At 37.1% G+C, this 25615-nt stretch overlaps 1 protein-coding gene across 1 annotated transcript in view; it reads right to left on the bottom strand.

Moving 5' to 3' along the window:
* Nucleotides 1–3072: 3072 nt before the first annotated feature.
* YWHAQ (tyrosine 3-monooxygenase/tryptophan 5-monooxygenase activation protein theta) overlaps nt 3073–25615 on the bottom strand; it is a 36618-nt gene continuing 14075 nt past the window's right edge. The window contains exons 3-6 of the mRNA XM_036881689.2: nt 8524–8647; nt 6602–6765; nt 5875–5970; nt 3073–4149 (exon numbers count right to left, since the gene is read on the bottom strand). Of these exons, the coding sequence (XP_036737584.1) occupies nt 4090–4149; nt 5875–5970; nt 6602–6765; nt 8524–8647 (444 nt within the window). The 3' untranslated portion in view covers nt 3073–4089. The remainder of the gene's footprint in view (nt 4150–5874; nt 5971–6601; nt 6766–8523; nt 8648–25615) is intronic.

Here is a 25615-nt window from a genome sequence, read left to right as displayed (position 1 = left end):
CCAAGTCCAAGGACATGTCGTTAGCCTCCGTGCAAGTTTTCTCACCCATAAGAGAAAATCTACTTCAACAATTTTATGAAACTGAGTTGTATTTGTGAAGATGCTTAAAAGCAGGGTCTGTGAAGACGGGAGACAGGCCCCCAGTATGCTGGCCCAGCGCAGCTACCACCAGTTAGTGGGAAGCGGGCTAGAACCCCGGCTAATGGCCTTTCCACCCTACCGAAGCACTGAGCATACAATACAGGAGGCCTTCAGGGTGAAGCATGAAAAACTGTATTTGAACCATGAATCTGAGAAATGCTTGGTCATGAATATTTCCCTACTTTTTGAAGACTAGAGGGCTTACAACTTTAAAAACACTTCCAGAGAAGTACAAAGACTTCATATTCTAAATCTGAAAGACAAGAAATAATTTTTATTTAAAATTATTCTCTATTTAGCCAGCATTAGGAGTTAGAGAATTAGGAGTTATTTTCATCTGGTTGTCTAGTTTCAGGCCAAACAGCTAGTTGCTGGGACCTTGGGAAAGTCAGTTAATATTTTTGTACTAGTTTCTGTAACTGCAAGTTGGGTCCAACATATCCTAGCTTTCCTTGATCTGCTTTTGCGATTTTCCTCAAGGGCAAAACTGACAAATTAAGGGGAAAATTGATGAAGAGGGGAGAAAAAAAAAGCTCAAACTTTCAAATATGATTAAAAAAAAGATAATTAATCCTATTATTTGCCATAGTAAGCAAGCTGAAGCACCCACAGAAATGAACTTGATGCAGCTTCTGTATTCAAACTGTCTGCTACTTAATTGACAATTAACTTTGGACACTTAATTTCATTTCTTTTCCTGATCAGATGTCCTGTCTATCAAGGGGAAATTATTTGCTATGAATGTGCATAGCACATGACCTGGCACCAGATGGAATTCAACCAATGCTGGATCCCTAAAATTGAAGCAAAAGGAGATCATTTTTTGGCATGCTTAAGGTGTTAGAATTTCAAACTGATGATGGGGATACCTCCAGCCTTTTCCCCTAGGTGCTATTATTTATTTCTTTTACAGCTCTGAAGGCATAGCTATTTATAAGTGTGATATGGCTAAGCAATAGATGCCAAGTTTGCCCAAAGTGGATTCATGATGACCTCCATTTTCTTCAGGTACTACAAGTTCCTTAAGCACTTGCTGAATGGATCACTGTTACTGTGGCAGTGATGTATATTGATACTTAATTGTGATGTCCTCAAAATTCAATAATAGACATGATATACATACATGATAACTCTCCTAAAAAGCTCATTAAACACAAATTACAGAAGGGATGACAATAGATACATGGCAGAATAAACATACAGCACAGTCTCAATAAGTTTAACATGAAAGTCTTCCTAAACCATAAAGAATAAGGTTAAGTGTTAGTTTCATGATACCTGAAATCAGTCTGAATAAAATCAAGTTCATAATTTGACAAAAATAGTCACATTTCAGTGCCTATAATAGGCCTTCTCGAGTATTTTTGAATGTTTGGCTCAACTGCTTAAAAATAATACCATTTAAATATAAGTGAATAGGATTCTGATCTTCTCAAATGAATTTGTCCTATCAGAACTTTTACACATCTTTAAATGTCCTTCCTAGTGATTTTCTTAATTTTAAAAAACAAAGTACAAGCGTCTACTGAAAATATGTTATAGACATGAACGTATTCTACCAAATCCTGTCAAAAAAAAAAAAAGACTGTTCTTTCCCAGCTAGAGAACAAATCACAGCTGAATGTACTGATGTGGGAGCAGAAATCCTAAGTGCTTCTATTTCGGACGGTCAGTGTTAGAATGCACCCTTCCCCCCAACCCCAAATTATTTTCAGTTATTGAGACCTAAATGACATTTTAAAGGAAAAACTGCTAAGTTCATTTTAACTACAAAACAGGTTTAACATTTAAAGTTTCTGAACTCTCAGACAGTAATCAAAAAAGTTAAAGAGAAAGCCCAAACATGGCTTTAAACCCTCTTCACCCATAAACTTCAGTTACCTGCCCCTTTCCCGAGGACAAGTGTCTTCTCCCGCTGCGTTTTCAGCAGTGGTCTGTACATATCCTCTGTGTCTAATGCAAGGGGGCCCAAACTCAGATGGTCAAAAGGAGACAGCACATGCTGAGCCCTTTTTGAAGATGCTGATTTTTTCTAAAGCAGGGGAGATATTAAAACTTGGGACTAAATGCTGAGAGTAATCTGCCCTTTAAGAAGGAAGGCTACTTTGGTACTCACAGTGATTACTCAGCACTTACTTTATTAAGACATGAAAATTTTTTCTAATTCACAATTTTCTTCCCATGTTTACTGAAAATTTTATTTCAACAGTATCTTACTGATTTAGATTACTGGGGACCGAAGTCCTATTAACTGCATTTAAGTGGGTATTTCCCCAAGTCCCATCCAATTGTCTCTTTATTTTCCCCTCAGAAAACAAATCAAGTGCAAATGAAACCTCATTCATAGCCACATTTTAGGAGATGAAAGAATAATCCTACACAGCTTGATTTTTCAGATTATTTTCTGACTTTAGAATAAATTCTCAGGTCAATACTTAAGACAGATCAGTGTAACAACCATTGTGATATAATAAAATCAAAATTATATGGAATCACTCATGGTACAACTGAATGTTTACAAAGGGAATTATTTGAAAACTAGACAAGTTTCTTTTGAACTCTGACATTCTGTCTGAATATCCACCAAGGTATAATTCTAACACCAGCCAAAGCACTCACAATCACATAATTAACTTTTCTAGTTTTAAAAGGTCCACTTTATTCTATGTAATATTTCACCAGATATCATTTACATCTGAGGAAGACATGACCCACAAAACTGACCTAAGATAAAACACTACTTCTAAGCCATGTAAATCCAATTTTACACATTTCCAGACATCCCTAACAAGTGAATCACAATGCAGAAATATGGGTCTCATGACTGCATTTTACAGAAGATAAAAGGGAAGTATCAATAAACTTCAGAAAGTAGTAAATTCACCTGTCCCTCAAAATATGAATATGCAATTGTTACAAAGCCATAGTAAATGGTTTATAAAATGTAATTTTATTTTATGTTACTCTGCTGTTACATAGGGCATAACATTTTCACAAGGCTTTCTTGGGACTACAGTCAATGATTAGCAACACACAATAGTGGTCCAACTCTAAATGACAATCACTAGACAAACGGGACACCCTCTCACATGTGTACAAATCTGCATGGAAAAGTACTAAAGTTTGAGACTTGGACTTGTGTACTTTAATTCATTTCCCCTTTCTAGTGTATTCAGAAATGACATGCACTTTAATTTGCCAAAAGCAATGCTTTTATTCTGGCAGCAACATGCTACTCCTATTACATAGTAAAGTGAACACCAGAACTACAAAGGCAGGAGGTGTCAGTGAAATTTTTATTGGGAAGGGAAGTTGCCAACTTAAACAGCAGCAAATGAAGAGTGAATAAGGAAGCTCCCTGTTGTCAGACACACAAGACCTCCATCATGTATGATACAGGAGGCATTTCAATTTGTGACCCCAGCCCAGAAGTGTCAAATGCTTTTCCATTCAATCTAATACTTGTTGATTCCTACCAAAAAGGAATACATGAAAAACATGGAAAAGTTGCTTACTGAAAGGAAACCTCCAAAGAGAAGGGAGGGAATGTAGAAATTAAGAAGTTATGTAGAACACTCTTTAAATTGTAATTAACTACATGGTCATATCTTCACAGTAATACAAAACACAGTCACCTGCAGAACTGGTTCAGATTACTTAAATACGATACACTTTTGAGTCCTCTACAAAAGTGTCTGGAAGTTACGTATGTTTATATGAAATGAAGCTATTAATACTTTTCTACAGCAGTAACTGCACACCAGGAAGGCCAAGACAAACACAAATCAAGGAATGGAGTTTTCCCAAAGCTGCAGTGTGAAAAGACTATAAACAGTTGATTCCATACACATGATGGGCTTCTTTGCTATAGGATATCCAAATGGAGTAAGGAATGGAGATGAGTAAAAAGGTTTCTTGACGGGGGGAAGGACGACACCCTGTATGCACTTAGTTTTCTGCCCCTTCCGCTGCATCGCATTCTTCTCCTGCACTGTCTGACGTCCATAACTAGGAAAAAAAATCAGAGGAAGTTAGTTATTCAAATGAGAGACTATGACTAAGACTGCAAGTTCTATTTCTCAAAACTCCAAATACTACCACCAACTCCTCCAAAAGTATATCTCTGTAGACTTTTCACTATGTATTTACAAAATGACATAGATATATGCACTACTTGAGTGTTTTGGTTTTCTCTTTTTTTTGAAAGTATTCTAATTTCAGAAAAAACAAGATAACATCCTTAGAATTTAATGCTCTCTCCATCCCCAGCAGCCTAAGGCTCTTCTTGAAAGAACTACTGAAATATAATTTTTTAGATTAATGAGGCAAACCATTCTGGGGGAACCATGGTCATACTAAGTGTCTGAAGGGCTATCGGATGGGAAAGAGGCAGGCAGGCTTTGTGTGCTGCCAAAAGTTAAACAGCAGTGGGCAATGAAGCTACAAGGACGCAGCATGTGCACAATAAAGATGTTCAGGAAGAGGTCCTGATTAGGTCGGGTATTCAGTTAAACAGATCTCCGAGGGCCTAATTTTAGGATGGAATGATGAGTGAAGAAGGGAACAGTGAATATTGGCTATAATCAACAGCTCACAAAATGGACTTCTGTATTAGACCACAATACCAAGATGCTACTGCCAATTTTAGAAAGCTAGAATCTTATATGATCTTTAAGTTATTGTTAAGGTACTAAAATAAATAGCACAAACCTAACAAATATCCCTGAAGAAATATCTCTGTAAGAGAGAAAAACAAAACCAGTTAAAGACAGAGAGCTCCACTGTACATCTGGGAAGAGGTATAATCACTCAGTTTGCCTTTCTTCTATAGAACATGTTTATTTTATGTTGATCACTCCTCTGTTGTTACTTCATAACAACAGACATTTCTAGTGGCTGGGAATGAAGTGTCTTCATAATTTCTCTGGTCAGCAAAGTTGAACAAATACGGTGCTAAAAAAAAAAAAAAAATCCTATCCAGCAAAAGATAAGAGCACTAACTGGGGGACCAGGAGAACTACATTTATATTAAAAAGTATTCCTTTCTGTCACATTTTGTCTAAGATTTTGAAATATCAAATTACTTGAACCTATAAAAGTAGTGAAGTTAAAGCTCGAACTATATATTTTTTTCCAATTATTTTGTCCTTCATCATTTGCCTATCCAAGAAGTGAGGAGAAAAATTTAAAAAGACAGAGAAACAAAACAGGTTTTGGCCTAGCAGCAGAGGTGGAAGAAAACTGAGATTCAGGTTTACTTCCTATCAAATGCCTGTAGAACATCATGTACAATTCACAAAGTAAAAGTTTTTTAGAACCAGGCACTTCACATGATTTTAGGAAAGGTCAGATACCTACAGAGGCTTTAAGTTGCTATAGCTAGTTTACCTAAAAGAAGAAAATACTGAAACTATGTGAATTCTCCATATTAACATAATTTATCAACATTTTCATTCCAATGAGATGGCCAATGACATTAATATTATGAGTTCCTGCAATGTTAGTACCCTCTCAGGAAGGTCTCATAAAACTGCCTGATTAACTTGGAAATCTGCATACAGAAGAATGGCCCTCTTCTACCAAATCCTAAAAAGCACTTAATACATTTCTATATATTAATTTTCTAAGAGAAAGTGTAGTTCTTATGTAAATGCCCCCCAGAGATAGGGAGTCCAAAATAAAAGTACTTTTATTCCTGAAAAGAAAATAAAATTAAAAGAATGAACAACTCACTGTTAGGTTGTCTCTAAGCAACTGCATGATGAGGGTGCTGTCTTTGTATGAATCCTCATTCAGTGTATCAAGTTCTGCAATGGCTTCATCAAAAGCCTGATAAACATTAATATTCATGGTAAACAATATATTTACATTGACACAAAGTGCTTACAATTATAAGCCAATTTTAATTAAAAACAAAGCTCAATGGAGTAATTTCCTCAGATTCTCTGTTTATGAAAATGACCTTATGAGTATGAGTAAGAATTTGCTGGCAGGACCCGAAACTTACAAAGCTATCTGTACTTGAGTCAGTAAACAAGTACTTCTTAACTCTTTCACAGGACACACAGCACGGTGGTTATGCCTAGAGTACTTTTTACCAATAAGAACTAGTATTGCAAAAACCCTTCTATACTCTCCCACTCTCGAACACTTTGAGGAATGCAGCTATTCTAGTGATCAAACCTGCCAGGCATTACTTTCCAATCCTTTACATTTCTTTCGCGTTTCCTTGGTTACTCTGACCAATATGATCTTCAGACTGATGTTATTGATTATAAACCATAGTTGAGAGAGTAAAATTTTGAGAGGGGCAGTGGTAGATGGTCATAATTGTAAGAAAAGGAGGAGATATCCAAATGTAGTAGAAATCACCCCTGGATATCCAAGTAAAATGTCTAGAAATCAACTTACTTGCTATCTCAAATAACCTAAAGACAGTATTTCTGGACTCACAACTTACTGTTTTAGCCAGTGTGCAGGCAAGCTCTGGATTATTAAGGATCTCATAGTAAAATACAGAAAAGTTAAGAGCCAGACCCAGGCGGATTGGGTGTGTGGGTTGCATCTCTTTCTTGCTTATATCAAAAGCTTCTTGGTAAGCTCCTTGGGAATTATCTATTGTTTCTGTGAGGGGAAAAAAAGAAATAAAAAAGCATGATACTGAAAATATCCATCCAGTATATAGCATGTTAACACCTTTAACATACGCTGATAGCTCATGCAGAACCAGGTATTTCTCTGTAGCCTTCTTTTAAAACCACCATAGCAAACCAAAACACGTTATCTTGTACTGGGTATTTAAAAACTAGTTTCTATGTTGCTTGCTTATAATCAGCTTAATAAAAAAAAACCCATGAGATAGTCTATCAGATTTTTCTATCTCTGGAGCTAAAATAATTTTCTTACTTCATGTCTTATTTTATTACTTGGAAATGAAAATTAAAAATCATTTGACTGATGTATGTCAACGGTATCTCAATAAAACTGGGGGGGGGGAAGGGGGGCAGGGGTAAGTTTGGCTGTAACACTCTTTCCCAAAATAATGAAAACACTTCACAAAGATCATCATTACCAAAATCTCTTTTTGTGACTTTTCTGTAGAATCCTTGGTATCAAGATGTATTATGTGAAAGGCAGTATTAAAGTACCAATACAGAGAACAAAATCTGCTCTGATCGGTTTGATTACTGGCCTAAAATGTCACCTTCTCCTCATTCCCTACCCAATACTAATCTATTATATCCATGTTTTGTAAAGGGTAGGTTTTCTGAACAAGACCACTGGCACATTATAGCTTTAGAAATAATGACCTAACAGAAACCAAGTTACCCTTTTATGGTCTGAATACGTGAACTTAACTTCCTCTGAAATGGTACATTAATTGATCTGAATATGGCTAGTATAGCCCTCACATACTAAGAAGCTTTTGCTGTCCAGCCTGTAAGGAAACACTACAATGAGTAGTAGTAAAATGTCTCAGCAACAAGGCTGTAAATACCTAGAAAATGTCAATCGGCCAAAAACGGTTAAATCAGATTAATGCTGGGGCTGTGTCCCAGTCTCCTAGACATCCCCTTGACTTGGTGACATTCAAATATTCAGTTCTGTGTAAATATTTGTCACATTCAATTTTGTTTATGTTTATGGCAACAGAAATTACACAATAACAAGTTTAGCATACAGATTTTGTTACAGCAGGGTACAGCAGTTTTCTCCTTATATCTTCAATTACACTGATATTTGGGATGGTAAAACTGTCTCACTGCAGTTAATTCTGTGGGAGTAGGCACTCTTTAGATGAGACTTAGTTACTCTCTTTCCTATATGGTTTCTATGACAAATTATATAACAGCAATAATACTCTCATTTTACCTTTCCTCCTTAGGAATTTGGTTATATGTAATTAGCAGGCAATGTTATGATCCTTCAAAATAGGTAGCAGTTAATAAATTAATATGTCAGATAAAGAAAGTACATTCTATTCCTATATTCTGCATATGATTTCCAGCTGTCTTTTAAGTTTCAAGATATGATGACACCAAAGGCCATGTAACATAAAAGAATGGCTCAAAGCATATACCAAAGACTCCATGGCTGAAGGTATGGTGAACAAAATCCTAAAGAGTAAAAAAATTCTGTTTTTTTTAAATCTTACCAGATTATAATCATAGAGTTGGGGTTTAATTTTTCAAAAAGGGTACTTAATGTAAGTTTATGATGTTTTCACTTTTGAGAACATATAGTAATATTTTTTTACATGTAGATTACAAAATCTTTAGTTACAAAAGGCCTGGAGACTACTCAGAGACTACAGAGTGTCCCATTTATTCTCCCCCTTCCATTTTTGTATTTCAGCTTTACCCATAAACCAAATATACTTACGTTTTCGATCATCACCACATGCAACTTCAGCAAGGTATCGGAAGTAATCTCCCTTCATTTTCAGATAAAAGACTTTACTCTCTGGATTAGTTGCATTGGCTATTAAATACTTATCCAACAATTCCTGAAAGAAATTAGATAAAGTGTTAGGCACTTAATAAAATGATATTTAATTAGAGACAAGAACACAAATGAATATGCATTTGAATCATTAACTATCACAGTAATTCTACATGTACCACCTTGGATTGGAGCATGGGCTGGTCAGGTGGTTGCCATTAGCTGAATGCTTTGGCTCATAGCAAATCATAGCTTCTAATAATTAAAACTAAATTACATACAACACTAATTAGAAAGTCTGTCTGCTCACTCATCCGTTCATTCGAGCAAGCATTTACTGGTACTTTCTAGGTGCTAGGCACTGTATTTGACCAGAAGAGGTATAATGAAGACACAAAATAGAGTTCTTGCCCTTGAAGAGCTCACAGTCTAGTAAGAAAAGAGGTAAGCACATCATTAACCATATTTCAGACGTTAAGAGATATGTAAAAAGGTGGCTGGGGAAGCAGAGAGAGGGAGCATCTGGCTCTGCTGGAGATGGTTAGACAGGCTTCCCTAGGGAAGGGATGTTTGACTTGTCAAGGAGGAAAGGCAGGAATGTAGCAGTTAGAAAACAGGGCTATGCAAACCATTTTAGGAAGGGGAAACAAAATGTTTTAAGACATCAGGTACAAAGAATAGCATAATCATGGAACAAGTAAGTCATCATGGCCCTGGTCCAGAAACTTACAGTGATTCAATACTCATATCTACTGAATATAATTATTTTTAAAAATTGGGTTACTACTTAAGTATGTCTTTTATCCCTCATTTCATTCAATGAAATGTGCACTCAGATGCAATGAGTTAGTGCATCTCGAACTGAGGTATCTGTACAAGGTGTGCCAGGGAGAACAAAATCAGAGAAGACAAGTATGGTATCTTCTTGGGATTACCAATTTTATTTGATGCTAAGTAAATTTAAAATACTTTAATAGAAAATATTATGAAGCAGAATAAAATCCTCATAGAAATTTTAAGATACTAACAACTGTACCTCATAGGTTTGTTTTGGGAGTAAAACCAGTAAGCAGATGTAAAAGCATAGTATAGTTCCACATGTTACATGCTCAGTAAATGTTCGTATTAGCCAGCTAGGCGTTCCACCCTTCTGCCTACACAGAGTTTGAGAAGCACTGATCGAGGTAGGCAATGTGAAACCAGTGAAAAAATTTAATCAAGGAACAGATATGATGATGTTTGCAGTTTGGAAAAATAGCCAGATATCATCAGTTAATATTATATAAACATACCAACTATAATACAAAATTGTAAAGTTTGAATAAGAACCCAGGAAGACTTTCAAATTCATGTAAATATATGACTGAAAAGTTAAAAAAAAAATTGTTTACAGGTAAGTTCAGAAAATTAATTCTAACAAAGAACATTTTTGTTGTTCACCTGATCAACAAAATGCAACATTACACCTATAAGTTATTTAAAGGAAATAAACAGAAAAACGATTTTAATGCTTTAAATTCTTAAATTTATTTAAAGAATCTTTTGTAAGGTCTGAAGCTTAGGGAAGTTAAAATTATAGTGAACTTATGTAATGACATAGCCCCAGAAGTTTATAGATTATAAAAGTGGCAAGTATCAAAACTGTGGCTTAAATCTGGAAAGTTGCTGGGCCAGAAACTGCAGCAATAGATGTCATTCAGAGCCACACCCAAACACTAAGGGCAACTGAGAAAACAAATGCTGCTTTCCTACCACCAGATTCCTAAGTGCACAATGAATTTAAGGATCAGGCTGTCATAATTTCTTTTGCTCAACATCACCAATACATTTTTTTTAAGACTTTCTTTTTATTAAGCACCAATATAATTTTATCAGTTATTCTTAAAAAATGAACCTGAGAAACTTTTCCAAAATCTTAGAAAATCATACTACTGTAACTTTTTCTCTAACACCATTGTTATATATCATGAATGATTTTAAATTTGAAAACTATTTCTATGGAACAACTGAATTTATAGAGGGTTGCTTTTTTTTTATGGGGAGGGAGTGGCAATAGCTATACTGCCAAAAAAGAGATCATTTATTTATAAATCTCTAACTGACCCACAGTAATCACTATCTTTAAAAAAAAACTGAAGAGTAGATTCTGAAAGGTAGCATCAAATAATGCAAACAGTATTAACACTGTGGGAACCACCACCTATTTGTACTCACACGAAGAATTCACTTTTCTTTTTCTCCCAAGTGAGTCAGTTAAGACCAGATCCTACACAGGCCCTCCAAAAAGGTATCAGCTCTGGTGAAGACTTGATTTACTGTTACAAAAAAAGCTACTACTTATCTTTATGACCTAGTACTTTGTGATTAAGTGTGGCCTAAGTGTGGTAGCAGAGGCTGAGAAAAGTCTGGATAAGGACATGGGATGAGGAGAGGAATGTGATTGTAGCACCAACCCCTCCTCAGTCACCCAGCCAGATGCGGGCGTGGCACACGAGGACTGTCACTAGCACACTGGCCTTCCAAGGACTCGGAAAGCTGCTGAACAGCTACTGTGTTAGCAACTACACAGCCGCTCACAAGCTAACTATAAACTTTTCCTTTCTAAAAATTATTAACTTTGATTACTAGTTTGCATATAGCCATTACGTACGATTGACAGTGTTGGCTTTTATAAAGTGACTTGTGCATTACTTCCATCCTGGAGTTTCAGCCAGGTATCATGGTTCTTTGTCAGATGCCACTAGCTCTCTGTGAAGGAAACAACAGGTACAGAATAATTCTGTCTTTTCGTATGCTAGCAGTAGTAGAGACGTATATTTTAGCCTAATTAAAAGACACTGGATTCGGCTTCATGTCTTACCAAAACAATCATGGCTGCATCAGGTATTATCAATACCACTTACTAATACCAGATAGAATAAAATAAAGACTATAAATACTTAAGGTATATTATAGCCTAGGCATAAAATTTTTTTTTTAAATGTTTTGATTAAAAAAATACAAATCAGAGAAAAAACAATGACATGCTAAGAGAATCTTTCTGAATAAGGTCATTGGTAAGAAATCAGGAGAGAAAGGGAATTTGTTGGACCATTTATGCAGTTAAAAGTTCTCTCATTAATTTCTCCTGCAGTTATTCTTGTCAATTAAGCAGGAGATCACCTTTGTAACTCTTCAACCAACAAATTTTTTGATCCTGGGAGGGTTGGAGAGCTGAGATTGGGGCTCCCTCCAATCCCAACAGTGTTACCTGACTGAGAGGTAGAGTACAAGCAGCGCATTCCTTTTTGAGAATCTGAGGTTTGTGAATTAGTCAGTGTACTTATCACCCAGAATTACAAAATGGACTAGTATTGAGGACATTCTAAACCAAAGAAACCCGAAGATGAGCAAAGTCAGAGGAATGTTAAGTTATCCTACAGGTCACTTTAGGAGATGCTAAAGGACCTTAAAATAAACTTAATCTCAGAAAAATAAGTAGGGATTAGTAATACAAAGCAATATATCATAAACACTGTAAAGAAGTAAAGTTGTCAAAAATAATACTGATGTAAATTTAGCATACCTCAACCCCATGTCTTAGAGAACATTTGGAAAAATACCAAACACCAATACAAATTCTACCTCTGGAAGTGAATTATTCTGAATAATCCTACCATCACTTCAAATTTTTCCAAAACAACTCATTTGTTTTCAGTGATAATAGTCCATGGCATTCAACAAACTAGAATAATATTTTTATCTTAAATTCATTTAAAAGTTCAATCTTCTCTTGGATTTTACATGGTAGTCACATTCCTGGTTAATTCTGTATGCATTAAAACCAGCAAAATAAAGAAACTTTATGTTTAAATACAAAACAAAATCAGGTTTTGGCCTCTGATAACTGTGAGTGTCCTACCTAAATGAATGAGCAGTTGTACAATTAATTACACAGGACTATATGTCTATACATTAAGGAATGCCTAATATCACTAATCCCCACCCACTCAATGTCACTGTTGCTTCCCTTATACCTGTTCAGAAACACTGGGTGAGTCAAAGGTAAATACAGAAGTCCTATAGGAGTGCAAATGAGGAAGTAACTATTTCATTAAGGAATTGGAAGAGTTTTTCTTAAGATGATATCAATTTACTTGGGTAAATAGGATTTTACAAATAGGCAGAAAGCATGGAGAAACAGGGCATTCTAGATAAAAATGCTTAATATTTTTTATTCACAAAATTCTGTAAATGGTATGTTAAGGATTTAGCACAGTGCCTATCACACAGTAAGACTCATGAACATCAGTCATGGTGTGGCAACATGCTGAAATGGATGGAACAGCAACAGTTTCATACATAGCACTCACTACCTTACAGCACTCCCTTGAATTTTGTTTGTCTAAATTTTTTTAAATCAAAATTACATGCAATAGTTAACTACCCCTCTAGTATTTTTAAAGAAAAATAAGTCTCCCCACTCTGTTCTCTCACTGATTTGTTCATCAGCAAACTTTTCTATTGAAAAATCATGACTCATGGTGGCATATCCAAATTTGACACAAGATTTTCCCCCTTATTTATAACTTCACGCACGAGACTCCAGTTTCCATTAAAACAATAGGTAATACATAAATATCACACAAAATTAGAAGTGAAAAATAAAGTTTCTCCCCCTTCCCTGAGTCCTTAAACATCTAGTTCTCCTCCCTCAAGACAACCATCATGACTAGTCCTGCACATTCTTCTAGGGTATTTTATACTTTTAAATCCATGTATATTCACCCTCCCTCATGTTAGCATACAACACATAATGTTTTAACCTTCCTTTTCCCATATTTAATCATCTATGACCATTTCATATCTATATATTTATAACTTGTCTCACAGTACCCAATATATGGGCATAGCATAATTATTAAGTAGCCTTATCTGATGAACATTTAAGTTGCATCAAATCTTTCAAAATTTCCAGCAATGTTACCAAATGTACACTTGAAACTCAGGATAAATTATTAAACTGTCCACACTAGAGGCAATTTCAATTTGTATTCCTACCAGCAATTTATGAGTATTCCTGTTTCTCAACATCCTTCTGAATCCAAGGTGCTACCAAACATTAAAAAAAAAATCTTTTCCAATCTAATAAGGCAGCAATATCTTACTCTAGTTTTATTTGCAATTTGCTTTGTTATAAATGAAGTTGAACATTTGAATGTCCTTTTCTCTTAACAGTCTGTTTATATCCTTTGCCATTTTCCTAGTGAGTTTTTTCTTTATTGATTTGTAATAACTCTTTATATGTTAATGATATTAGTTCATTTTTCCAGATGTATCTCATATGAACTTCATGTATTTAAAGATTCTGGCAATAAAACTGCAACTGCTAATATTTTTCTATTATATTAAATCAGATATAACATTACCAACATTTCTGACCAATGAGAAACAAGTTAATGCAACCTTTTGATTTAAATCATAAATCATACATACACAACTAAAATACATGAACAGAAGACTTCCAATTGAAAGACAAGTCTTGATGTGTTTCGTGTATTGTCTACCTGACCATATGAAACGGTAACATATTTTAAATGTTACCCAAATAGCAGTATACCAGACTAAAATACACACAGAGGCATGTACAACTCACTCACTCATGGTATGGAGGACTTAAGAAATCTGTGAGTCGTCACCTTAAAATAGATGAATAAAAAAACCTGACGTTCTGGTTCTGGCAACACAGTGAGTCTGAGCAGACTTTTCCCTTCTTCTAAAATGATAAGTAGAAATAGACAAAATAGAAGAAAAAGTACAGCAACCTCCGAAGGAAGAAGAGATATCCAGGTACTTGATAGGAAGATGGAACAGAGCAAAAAGTGGAAGCTTACAATACAATGACAGTGTTGTGCAGGGGTAGGGACCCTAGAAAAACTGTCTTTGCTAAGGAGTAGCAAAAAAGCTATTTCCTGGGCTTTTCCGGGGAGTGAAGGGTGTAGTCTCCCATGAGAAACTCAAACCCAAACTCTAGTTCTATGCAGGTGCTATTCAAATTTTTATTTCATACCATGTGTCAGTCCACAGGCTGATTATGTGTGTAAAATGTGCTGAAGCTTATAGCATGCAGAGCAGAAACAAATCTTTAAAACCACTGTGTAAAGGCACACACAAGTTCCAAAGAAAATTTACATCTATATTAAAAATGACCAAGCTACTCAAGGGACAGGTTCATCACAATGAGGAATCAGCGAACAGGATGGTTAGTACCCATGAAATTACAGAATAGAATAGTGTGCAGTGTGTAATACAACATTAAACCTCTTGAAAATGATTGAAAAACCTTTTAAAGATATATATTTTAATATTTATGGATTAAATAGATGCTGTCCAGGGCTAGCTTCAAAATTAAGGTGGGGAGGGATGTTTGATGGGCATGTAAACAAAACAATTCTTATCTGCTGAAGCTGGGTAATGGGCACATGGAGGTTATTTTATCATTCTCTTTATTTTTGTCTGTTTGAAATTTTCTTGATTAAAATAACTGAAGAAATTTTTAAAAAAGAAACAAGAAACAAGCCAAGGAAAAGAGTAAGATACAATGAATAAGAAAAGGCAGCCTGTAGGTGGGGAGGGAAAGGGGAGAGTTTTTTGAGTAAAAAAAGGGAAAATTAGTAAAACGTAAGGCATATTTGAAGAAAACTATCCTAACAGAACAAAGAACTAACAAGATAAAAAAATTGTAGATAAGTCAAAAGACGCAAAGAGAGATGTCTAAGATACCAGTCTAAATTAAGATAATGTACAACAGGAACTCCAGAAGAGAACAGAAAGAGTATGGAAGAGATGCTACTCAGAAGTAATGGCTGAGTTTCCCAGTAGTGGTATAAAGATAATTATCTTCTGAGTAGAAAAACACACTAAATCCCAAGCAAGATAAAATAAAAATAGATTCATACCTAGTCTATCACAGTAAAACTGCAGAATGCCAAAGACAAGAAAACTCTTAAAAGCAACCAGAGAAATGACACGTTATCTATAAAGGGAGAAACAACAATATGACTGACAGCTGATTTTTCATTAGAAAACAATTGAGTATTTTCAAAATGCAGAGAAAAACTATCAACTAGAATTCCATAAACAATTAAAGTACCATACGAAAGCAGGTGCAAAATAGACATTTCCAGACAAAGAAAGAATTCCCACTCAGACCTTTACTGAAATATCTTTGTAGAGTGGGAAGGAAGAAGTAATGGAATAAAGAGAAGTCATCAATTAGAATGATTAGAGTAACTAAAATTCCTGGTCACTAATCTGTGAAGAGTTGCCATTCTCCCAAACCTGCAACACAGAGCAAATCCAAGACGCTGAATAACATTATGTATGGGACATATACCTCACATTTGCAAAGAATATTTCAGATTTATTTAGAACTACTAAAGCTCTTTCCTATTAAGTATGTGCAAAAGTAAGAGGCGGCTATAAAAGGCACGTGTTACCCAACCCTCTTTTAGAGGACTACCTAAAATTTTAAGGATAGTTATGGGTTCTTTTTTCCTTTGATCCATTAAGTGTCTGCTTTTAAGACCACGGTTTCTAAAATCTGACAACTATGATAATTTGCTACCAGGAGAAAATATTTCATTAAAAGAATCAAGGATCTCAAATATTTCGGTAGCCCACTATCCATTTTGAGGAAACCTTCTCAGACAAATAAACACAGTATATTTTGGGAATATATATCTCCTCCTCTTAACTATGAACCACTGAAGGAAGACATGGGTTCACTTGAGATATTTACGGGAATGACTTAAACCAATATGTACATGCAAATGACTCACAGATCTGCCCCTTACCTAGCTGTGTGATTTGCAGCTCTGTGCCTGTTTATGAATCTATGAAAACAGAGTTAATATGACAGTCCCTTCTTCACAGGGTTGTTTGCGAAGACTGAGTTAATATAAATTGTTTAGAACACCGCTAAGTACACATACCTCAATCACCATGCACCACCACACCAATCTTTCTGTTAAGCACTGGGCCCAGTGTTCCTACACACATCCACATCCACACCCACAGATGGGCAATTGAGACTTAAAACTTTATTCATTTAAAAATTATTACATTTGCCTTGCTAACACACTCTACTGTTGATTCTCCTCCCCCTTGTATTCTCTGTCTTAGGGAAATAACTCAGTTGCCCTAGTTAGAAACCTGGGTGTCACCCTAATGATGCTTCTTTCGGTCTCACTCCCTTGGCCTCCCATATTTAGTTACTGAAGACCCTGGATGTTAACTTTCTCCAAGTCAAGGCCTCCTTTGGAAACCTTCTCAGACAAATAAACACAGTATACTTTGGGAACATATATCTCAACCACTGAAGGAAAAGACTTTCTCTTGTCTAGATTTGATATATATATTTCTAGAGCAAATTAATAACAATGAAAAATTTGAATATAATCTAAAAGCATGTAAAATAAATATACTTTAAAAATAAAGATGAGTCAATCAGAACAGCGAGAGACATGGAAATAGAAAAGGAACAGACACTGAAGGAAAACAATCCAATATACAGTCTAGGAAAGTGTGAATCAGAGTCAGTCTCACTGACTGACAAATCCATGCCCTGCTGTGGAAGTGATGGTCATTAAACATCTGAGCAGCCCTCCAATTCCTCTTATTCTGATATCACATTTATTAAACAACATCCTCATTATGATTTGATTCCTATGGGAGGAATCTATCTGCCTCCTGAAAGGGAATATACTGGTCATGCCAACACAAGTATTTCTAACTTTGGGCTAGTTATTCCGCACTGTAAATGACTAATGACTGTGGGCTTTACATCCCAGTCACATGAGCTTGATTACTGTGGATCCATCCCTGAAAGATGGCCCCACCCTGGTGGTTTCAGTTCAAATGAGTAAAGGCCACACTATGAACTGCAGTAAGCTTATGGAAGTAATGCAAACCACCCCCCCCATCTCATCCACACTCCCAACTTCCCTGTAGTGATACATAACTGAGTACTCTTATACATTCTGAAATATGAATATCTACTAGACCTCAATATCCCCAAACAGAAGTAAATTTATTTTCAAGCTGTTTGTGGTTACATTCCTTACTACTACGAATTTTTTCCATTCTCCTACCTCCCAGCCACCCAGGGTGACTGGTACTACTACCTTTGTCTTTTTTTTTTCCTTTTTGGTATCATTAATCTACAATTACATGAAGAACACTATGTTTACTAGGCTCCCCCCTTCACCAACTCCCCCCCACAAACCCCATTAGAGTCACTGTCCATCAGTGCAGTAAGATGCTGTAGAATCACTACTTGTCTTCTCTGTGTTGCACATCCCTCCCATGTCCCCCTCCCACATTGTACATGCTAATCCTAATGCTCCCTTTCTTTTTCCCGGCCCTTATCCCTCCCTTCCCACCCATCCTCCAGATTCCCTTTCCTTTTGGTAAAACAGTGATTCTGCTGCTGTTTTGTTCCTTCAGTTTTTCTTTGTTCTTATACTCCACATATGAGTGAAATCTTGGTACTTGTCTTTCTCCGCCTGGCTTATTTCACTGAGCATAATACCCTCAAGCTCCATCCATGTTGTTGCAAATGGTAGGATTTGTTTTCTTATGGCTGAATAGTATTCCATTGTGTATATGTACCACATCTTCTTTACCCATTCATCTACTGATGGACACTTAGGTTGCTTCCATTTCTTGGCTATTGTAAATAGTGCTGCGATAAACATAGGGGTACATCTGTCTATTTCAAACTGGGTTGCTGTTAGGGTAAATTTGTAGAAGTGGAATTCCTTCCTGGGTTAAATGTTACTTCTATTTTGAGCATTTTGAGGAACCTCCATACTGCTTTCCACAATGGTTGAAACTAATTTACATTCCCACCAGCAGTGTAGGAGGGTTCCCCTTTCTCCACAACCCCGCCAACATTTGTTGTTGTTTGTCTTTTGTATGCTAGCCATCCTTACTGGTGTGAGGTACTATCTCATTGAGGTTTTAATATGCGTTTCTCTGATGATTAGGATGTGGAGCATCTTTTCATGTGCCTGTTGGCCATCTGAATTTCTTCTTTGGAGAACTGTCTATTCAGCTCCTCTGCCCATTTCTTAATTGGATTATTTGCTTTTTGTTTGTTGAGGTGCGTGAGCTCTTTATATATTTTGTATGTCAACCCTTTATCGGATCTGTCATTTATGAGTATATTCTCCCATACTGTAGGGTACCTTTTTGTTCTATTGATGGTGTCCTTTGCTGTACAGAAGCTTTTCGGGTTGATATAGTCCCACTTGTTCATTTTTGCTTTTGTTTCCCTTGCCTGGGGAGATATGTTCATGAAGAAGTCGCTCATGTTTATGTCTAAGAGATTTTTGCCTATGTTATTTTTCTAAGAGTTTTACGGTTTCATGACTTACATTCAGGTATTTGATCCATTTTGAATTTACTTTTGTGTATGGGGTTAGACAGTGATCCAGTTTCATTCTCTTACATGCAGCTGTCTAGTTTTGCCAGCACCATCTGTTGAAGAGACTGTCATTTCCCCATGGCTCCTTTATTGAATATTAATTGACCATATATGTTCGGGTTAATGTCTGGAGTCTCTAGTCTGTTCCATTGGTCTGCAGGTCTGTTTTTGTGCCAGTACCAAATTGTCTTGATTACTGTAGCTTTGTAGTAGAGCTTGAAGTTGGGGAGTGAGATCCCCCCTGACTTTATTCTTCCTTCTCAGGACTGCTTTAGCTGTTCGGGGTCTTTGGTGTTTCCATATGAATTTTTGAACTATTTGTTCCAGTTCCTTGAAGAATGCTGTTGGTAATTTGATAGGGACTGCATCGAATCGCTACATTGTTTTAGGCAGGATGGACATTTTGACAATATTAATTCTTCCTAGCCAAGAGCATGGGATGAGCTTCCATTTGTTAGTGACCTCTTTAATTTCTCTTAAGAGTGCCTTATAGTTTTCAGGGTATAGGTCTTCCACTTCCTTGGTTAGGTTTATTCCTAGGTATTTTATTTTTTTTATGCTAATGTGAATGGAGTTGTTTTCCTGATTTCTCTTTCTATTAGTTCATTGTTAGTATATAGGAAAGCCACAGATTTCTGTGTGTTAATTTTGTATCCTGCATCTTTGCTGAATTCTGATATTAGTTCTAGTAGTTTTGGATTGGAGTCTTGAGGGTTTTTTATGTACAGTATCATGTCATCTGCAAATAGTGACAGTTTAACTTCTTCTTTACCAATCTGGATTCCTTGTATTTCTTTGTTTTGTCTCATTGCCGTGGCTAGGACCTCCAGTACTATGTTGAATAACAGTGGGGAGAGTGGGCATCCCTGTCTTGTTCCCAATTTCAGAGGAAAAGCTTTCAGCTTCTCACTGTTCAGTATGATGTTGGCTATGGGTTTATCATATATAGCCATTATTATGTTGAGGTATTTGCCCTCTATACCCATTTTGTTAAGAGTTTTTATCATGAATGGATGTTGAATTTTGTTGAATGCTTTTTCAGCATCTATGGAGATGATCATGTGGTTTTTGTCCTTCTTTTTGTTGATGTGGTGGATGATGTTGATGGACTTTCGAATGTTGTACCATCCTTGCATCCCTGGGATGAATCCCACTTGGTCATGGTGTATGATCCTTTTGATGTATTTTTGAATTCAGTTTGCTAATATTTTGTTGAGTATTTTTGCATCTACGTTCATCAGGGATATTGGTCTGTAGTTTTCTTTTTTGGTGGGGTCTTTGCCTGGTTTTGGTATTAGGGTGATGTTGGCTTCATAGAATGAGTTTGGGAGTATTCCCTCCTCTTCTATTTTTTGGAAAACTTTGAGAATGGGTATTATGTCTTCTCTGTATGTCTGATAAAATTCCGAGGTAAATCCATCTGGCCCGGAGGTTTTGTTCTTGGGTAGTTTTTTTGATTACTAATTCAATTTCGTTGCTGGTAATTGGTCGGCTTCGATTTTCTGTTTCTTCCTTGGTCAGTCTTGGAAGGTTGTATTTTTCTAGGAAGTTGTCCATTTCTTCTAGGTTTTCCAGCTTGTTGGCATATAGGTTTTCCTGGTATTCTCTAATAATTCTTTGTATTTCTGTGGGGTCCGTTGTGATTTTTCCATTCTCATTTCTGATTCTGTTGATGTGCTGATTCTCTTTTTCTCTTAATAAATCTGGCTAGAGGCTTATCTATTTTGTTTATTTTTTCAAAGAACCAGCTCTTGGTTTCATTGATTTTTTTCTATTGTTTTATTTTTCTCAATTTTATTTATTTCTTCTCTGATCTTTATTATGTCCCTCCTTCTGCTGACTTTAGGCCTCATTTGTTCTTCTTTTTCCAATTTCGATAATTGTGACTTTAGACTATTCATTTGGGATTGTTCTTCCTTCTTTAAATATGCCTGGATTGCTATATACTTTCCTCTTAAGACTGCTTACACTGCGTCCCACAGAAGTTGGGGCTTTGTGTTATTGTTGTCATTTGTTTCCATATATTGCTTGATGTCTATTTTAATTTGGTCGTTAATCCATTGATTATTTAGGAGCATGCTGTTAAGCCTCCATGTGTTTGCGAGCCTTTTTGCTTTCTTTGCACAATTTATTTCTAGTTTTATACCTTTGTGGTCTGAAAAGTTGTTTGGTAGGATTTCAATCTTTTGGAATTTACTGAGGCTCTTTTTTTGGCCTAGTATGTGGTCTATTCTGGAGAATGTTCCATGTGCACTTGAGAAGATTGTGTATCCTGTTGCTTTTGGATGTAGAGTTCTATAGATGTCTAATAGGTCCATCTGTTCTAGTGTGTTGTTGAGTGCTTCTGTGTCCTTACTTATTTTCTGTCTGGTGGATCTATCCATTGGAGTGAGTGGTGTGTTGAAGTCTCCCAAAATGAATGCATTGCATTGTATTTCCTCCTTTAATTCTGTTAGTATTTGTTTCACATATGCTGGTGCTTCTGTATTGGGTGCATATATATTTATAATGGTTATATCCTCTTGTTGGACTGAGCCCTTTATCATTATGTAATGTCCTTCTTTATCTCTTGTTACTTTCTTTGTTTTGAAGTCTATGTTGTCTGATACTAGTACTGCAACACCTGCTTTTTTCTCCCTATTGTTTGCATGAAATATCTTTTTCCATCCCTTGACTTTTCGTCTGTGCATGTCTTTGGGTTTGAGGTGAGTCTCTTGTAAGCAGCATATAGATGGGTCTTGCTTTTTTTATCCATTCTATTACTCTGTGTCTTTTGATTGGTGCATTCACTCCATTTACATTTAGGGTGAGTATTGAAAGATATGTACTTATTGCCATTGCAGGCTTTAGGTTTGTGGTCACCAAAGGTTCAAGGTTAGCATCTTTACTATCTTACTGTCTAACTTAACTCGCTTATTGAACTATTATAAACACTGTCTGGTGATTCTTTATTTCTCTCCCTTATTCCTCCTCCTCCATTCTTCATATGTTGGGTGTTATGTTCTGTGCTCTTTTGTGTTTCCTTTGACTGCTTTTGTGGATAGTTGATTTTATTTTTTGCCTTTAGTTAGTATTTGGTTGGTCTGTTCTCTTTGTTGTGATTTTATTTTCTCTGGTGACATCTATTTAGCCTTAGGAGTGCTCCCATCTAGAGCAGTCCCTCTAAAATATCCTGTAGCGGTGGTTTGTGGGAGGCAAATTCCCTCAACTTTTGCTTGTCTGGGAATTGTTTGATCCCTCCTTCATATTTAAATGATAATCGTGCTGGATACAGTATTCTTGGTTCAAGGCCCTTCTGTTTCATTGCATTAAATATATCATGCCATTCTCTTCTGGCCTGTGAGGTTTCTGTTGAGAAGTCTGATGATAGCCTGGTAGATTTTCCCTTGTAGGTGACCTTTTTTCTCTCTCTGGCTGCCTTTAATTCTCTGTCCTTGTCCTTGATCTTTGCCATTTTAATTATTATGTGTCTTGGTGTTGTCCTCTTTGGGTCCCTTCTGTTGGGAGTTCTGTGTGCTTCCATGGTCTAAGTCCCCCCCCTAATTTGGGGAAGTTTTCAGCAATTATTTCTTCAAAGACACTTTCTATCCCTTTTTCTCTCTCTTCTTCTGGTACCCCTATAATGCAAATATTGTTCTGTTTGGATTGGTCACACAGTTCTCTTAATATTCTTTCCTTCCTGGAGATCCTTTTATCTCTCTCTGTGTCAGCTTCTCTGTGTTCCTGTTCTCTGATTTCTATTCCATTATTGGCCTCTTGCACCTCGTCCAGTCTGCTCTTAAGTCCTTCCAGAGATTGTTTTATTTCTGTATTCTCCCTCTGTACTTGCTCCTTTAGCTCTTGCATATTTCTCTGCAGATCCATCCACATGTTTATGACCTTTATTTTGAATTCTTTTTCAGGGAGATTGGTTAGGTCTATCTCCCCAAGCCCTCTCTCAGGGGTTTTCTGGACTATTTTGGACTGGACTAAATTCTTCTGCCTTTTCATGATGATATAGGTAGCTGTAGGCAGGTAGCACATGTGTCAGCTCAGAGAACGAAGTCCTTTCCTGCTTGCTGGTCACCTTGCCCTTCTCTGCTGCCTGTGTTGGTTACCTGCACTCCAGGAGCAGATTCTGGGTTAATCCCCTAAGCGGCTGTGGGCGGGGTCTCCATCAGAGTAGTGCAGAGCCCTGCAGGGAGTGGCAGGCGTGTCGGGTGCACTCTCCTGCAAAAGCGGTACCCCTGCCAGGCAGCTTGTGGCAGCAGCGGCCTTTGGGTCTGGCCCGGGCGGCTGTGCGCTGGGCTGAGATTCTGGGTGGCTGCTGGGGGGGTGCCTGCTCCTGGGCTGCTCCTCCGCTGCCGCCAGCTCCCGTGAGCTGCTCTTGGGCCCCTCTGGCGCCGCCGCGGGCTCACGTGGGCCGGTCCCGGGCTGCTCGGTCGTACCTTTGTCTTTTCACTCTCTAGTTCCCATCCTCTACCAGCTGTCAAGCCCTACTGATTTTACCTCTTTAACAGCATTTTGATCTATCTTCTCAGTCTCATTCCTATTTCTATCACCTGAGCTAACCATATCATTTTATCTCAACTAATCCAATAACTTAACTGATCTTCCGGGTTTCGGGGTTCTTCTTTCTCTAATCCATTTTATACCTTTCTGTCAGATTAACCTTAAATTCATTCTGGGCATGTTAATCCCCTGCTCAAAATCCCAATGGCCTGTTAAAGAATAAATTTATAGCTTAGCACTCACAATCTTTCAGGATTAGACTCCAATCTAGGACTTCCAACTAATACAAATGGTAAAAAGACACTTATCCCCTCAGCCACCACAGAAGCAGGGTGAAGCTGGGGGAGAAATCCATTTTCCCCAGTGTGTCACACAAATACGGTTCTTCTCTGTGTATCACAGCACAGATGGAATTGGGAAGCACTGTCCTGACATGCAGCCTTATTTTTATTATGATCATTCCTGTACCAGCAGAAGAGCATGGGGCAACATGGTGCCTCCCAAATACGAGACGTGGCACTCTAAGAAGCAGAACGCATAAGCATTCATGAAGTTAGATGCTGGGAATACAGCAGGTACTATGGAGCAAGTGGAAAAAGCAAACACAGTAGTAGTACCTCCAGCACTCTTCAGAAGAGGGTACTTGGGTCCATGAACACAGGGAGGTACCTCTTCGGAGATGAATGCAGCTGTTTCAGAGTAGCCCGTCATTAAGGTCACCCATCTTGTTGATTTCTGGGCTCACCATGCAATCTCCTAATGCTAATTTGGGTCCTCCCGTAAATCTGCGCTAACCAATTTATGATTCTTGCAGTTTCCCTTTCAGTGTCAACAATTAGATTTGGAGCCCAAAAGGCCAAGAGGACAAACCTTGGGCCATCAACGTATACTACTGGTTTACTCATGTGACACCCTTGCCAGGTAAAACTCTTCCTTAGCCTGCCCCGAGAGTGCAAAATCCCTGAAAAAGTGTTATTGGGCCTTCATATTTCCAGTTTCTATGATAATTCATACATACACTAAGATTCATTCATAAAACTCAGGAGCATTCATGAATGTGAATATGCCTTCCTAAGAGAAAGGGTTAACATTATTTGTGTAGACTAGAAACCACCTTGTATAAAATGTGTTCTCTTTTGAGACGTAATTCTAAAAATAACAAAAGACCTGAAACACAACACTGGCTGGATTATCTGTCAAATTAATAAATCAAAATTAATATGAATTAATGTGTCAGGATGAACTGTCAGCATGGTTAGAGAATTAATATGCATTCCTCAAACCCACATGAGTATGTGCCAGCACAGTCATAGTAAGAGTGAAAATAAGCCAGAGTAGTCCATGCAGTCAAGTGGTTAACTATTTTTGTGGGCACAAGAAACTGAGGAGCTGAAACCCAGAAGATAAACAAGCAGAGGAAAGGGAAGAAACAAACGACAAGAATCCAAGGCTCTCAAAAAAAGGAGAGAAAGCTTTATCTATCTTCTTGCTCCAAATGCTTCTCTAACTGTTCTCCTGGTCCACCCACACCCATGCAAAATGATTACCCATGACAATGGTATAGTTATTGACACTACTATAGCACAGTGGAGCTTTTTAGGGGCTGGGATGGCCCTTTGTGAGCCCTACTTTCTGTAAACAATGAGCACTTTAAAAAAATCCCAATCAATAAAATGCTCTTGTATAAGAATGTTCACCCTGTCTTCGAACTCAGTACAGAGCTATTCTGAACACAGTGGTGAAGACACACGTTTTAGCCACTGACAAATATGGGATTATGTGAACTGCAATGTGCCAACATTAAAGAATATCATGGTCTTTGTCCCTTCACTTCACCCAAAGCAGCTGAGCCAATTCCAGAATATCAGAAACAATGCAAGGCCCAGCCCTTCATCTCTGACTTGTGTTTGCTATATCCCTACATTTTAGCAGCTGGATATAGGAAATGTTATGTTTTCTGCTCAAAGATCCCCAACTCTCTGGCCAACATACACACATTTGGAAGGACATCCTTCTAAAGCTTAATACATCCACTGGTGACTACTTTGAAAACCTCAATCTGCATCAAAAACA

Source organism: Manis pentadactyla, chromosome 2, assembly GCF_030020395.1.
Source record: "Manis pentadactyla isolate mManPen7 chromosome 2, mManPen7.hap1, whole genome shotgun sequence".
In the NCBI taxonomy this organism is placed as follows: Eukaryota; Metazoa; Chordata; class Mammalia; order Pholidota; family Manidae; genus Manis; species Manis pentadactyla.
The sequence above is the reverse complement of the archived record's forward strand: the minus strand, read 5'-3'. Positions and strand labels throughout refer to the sequence as shown.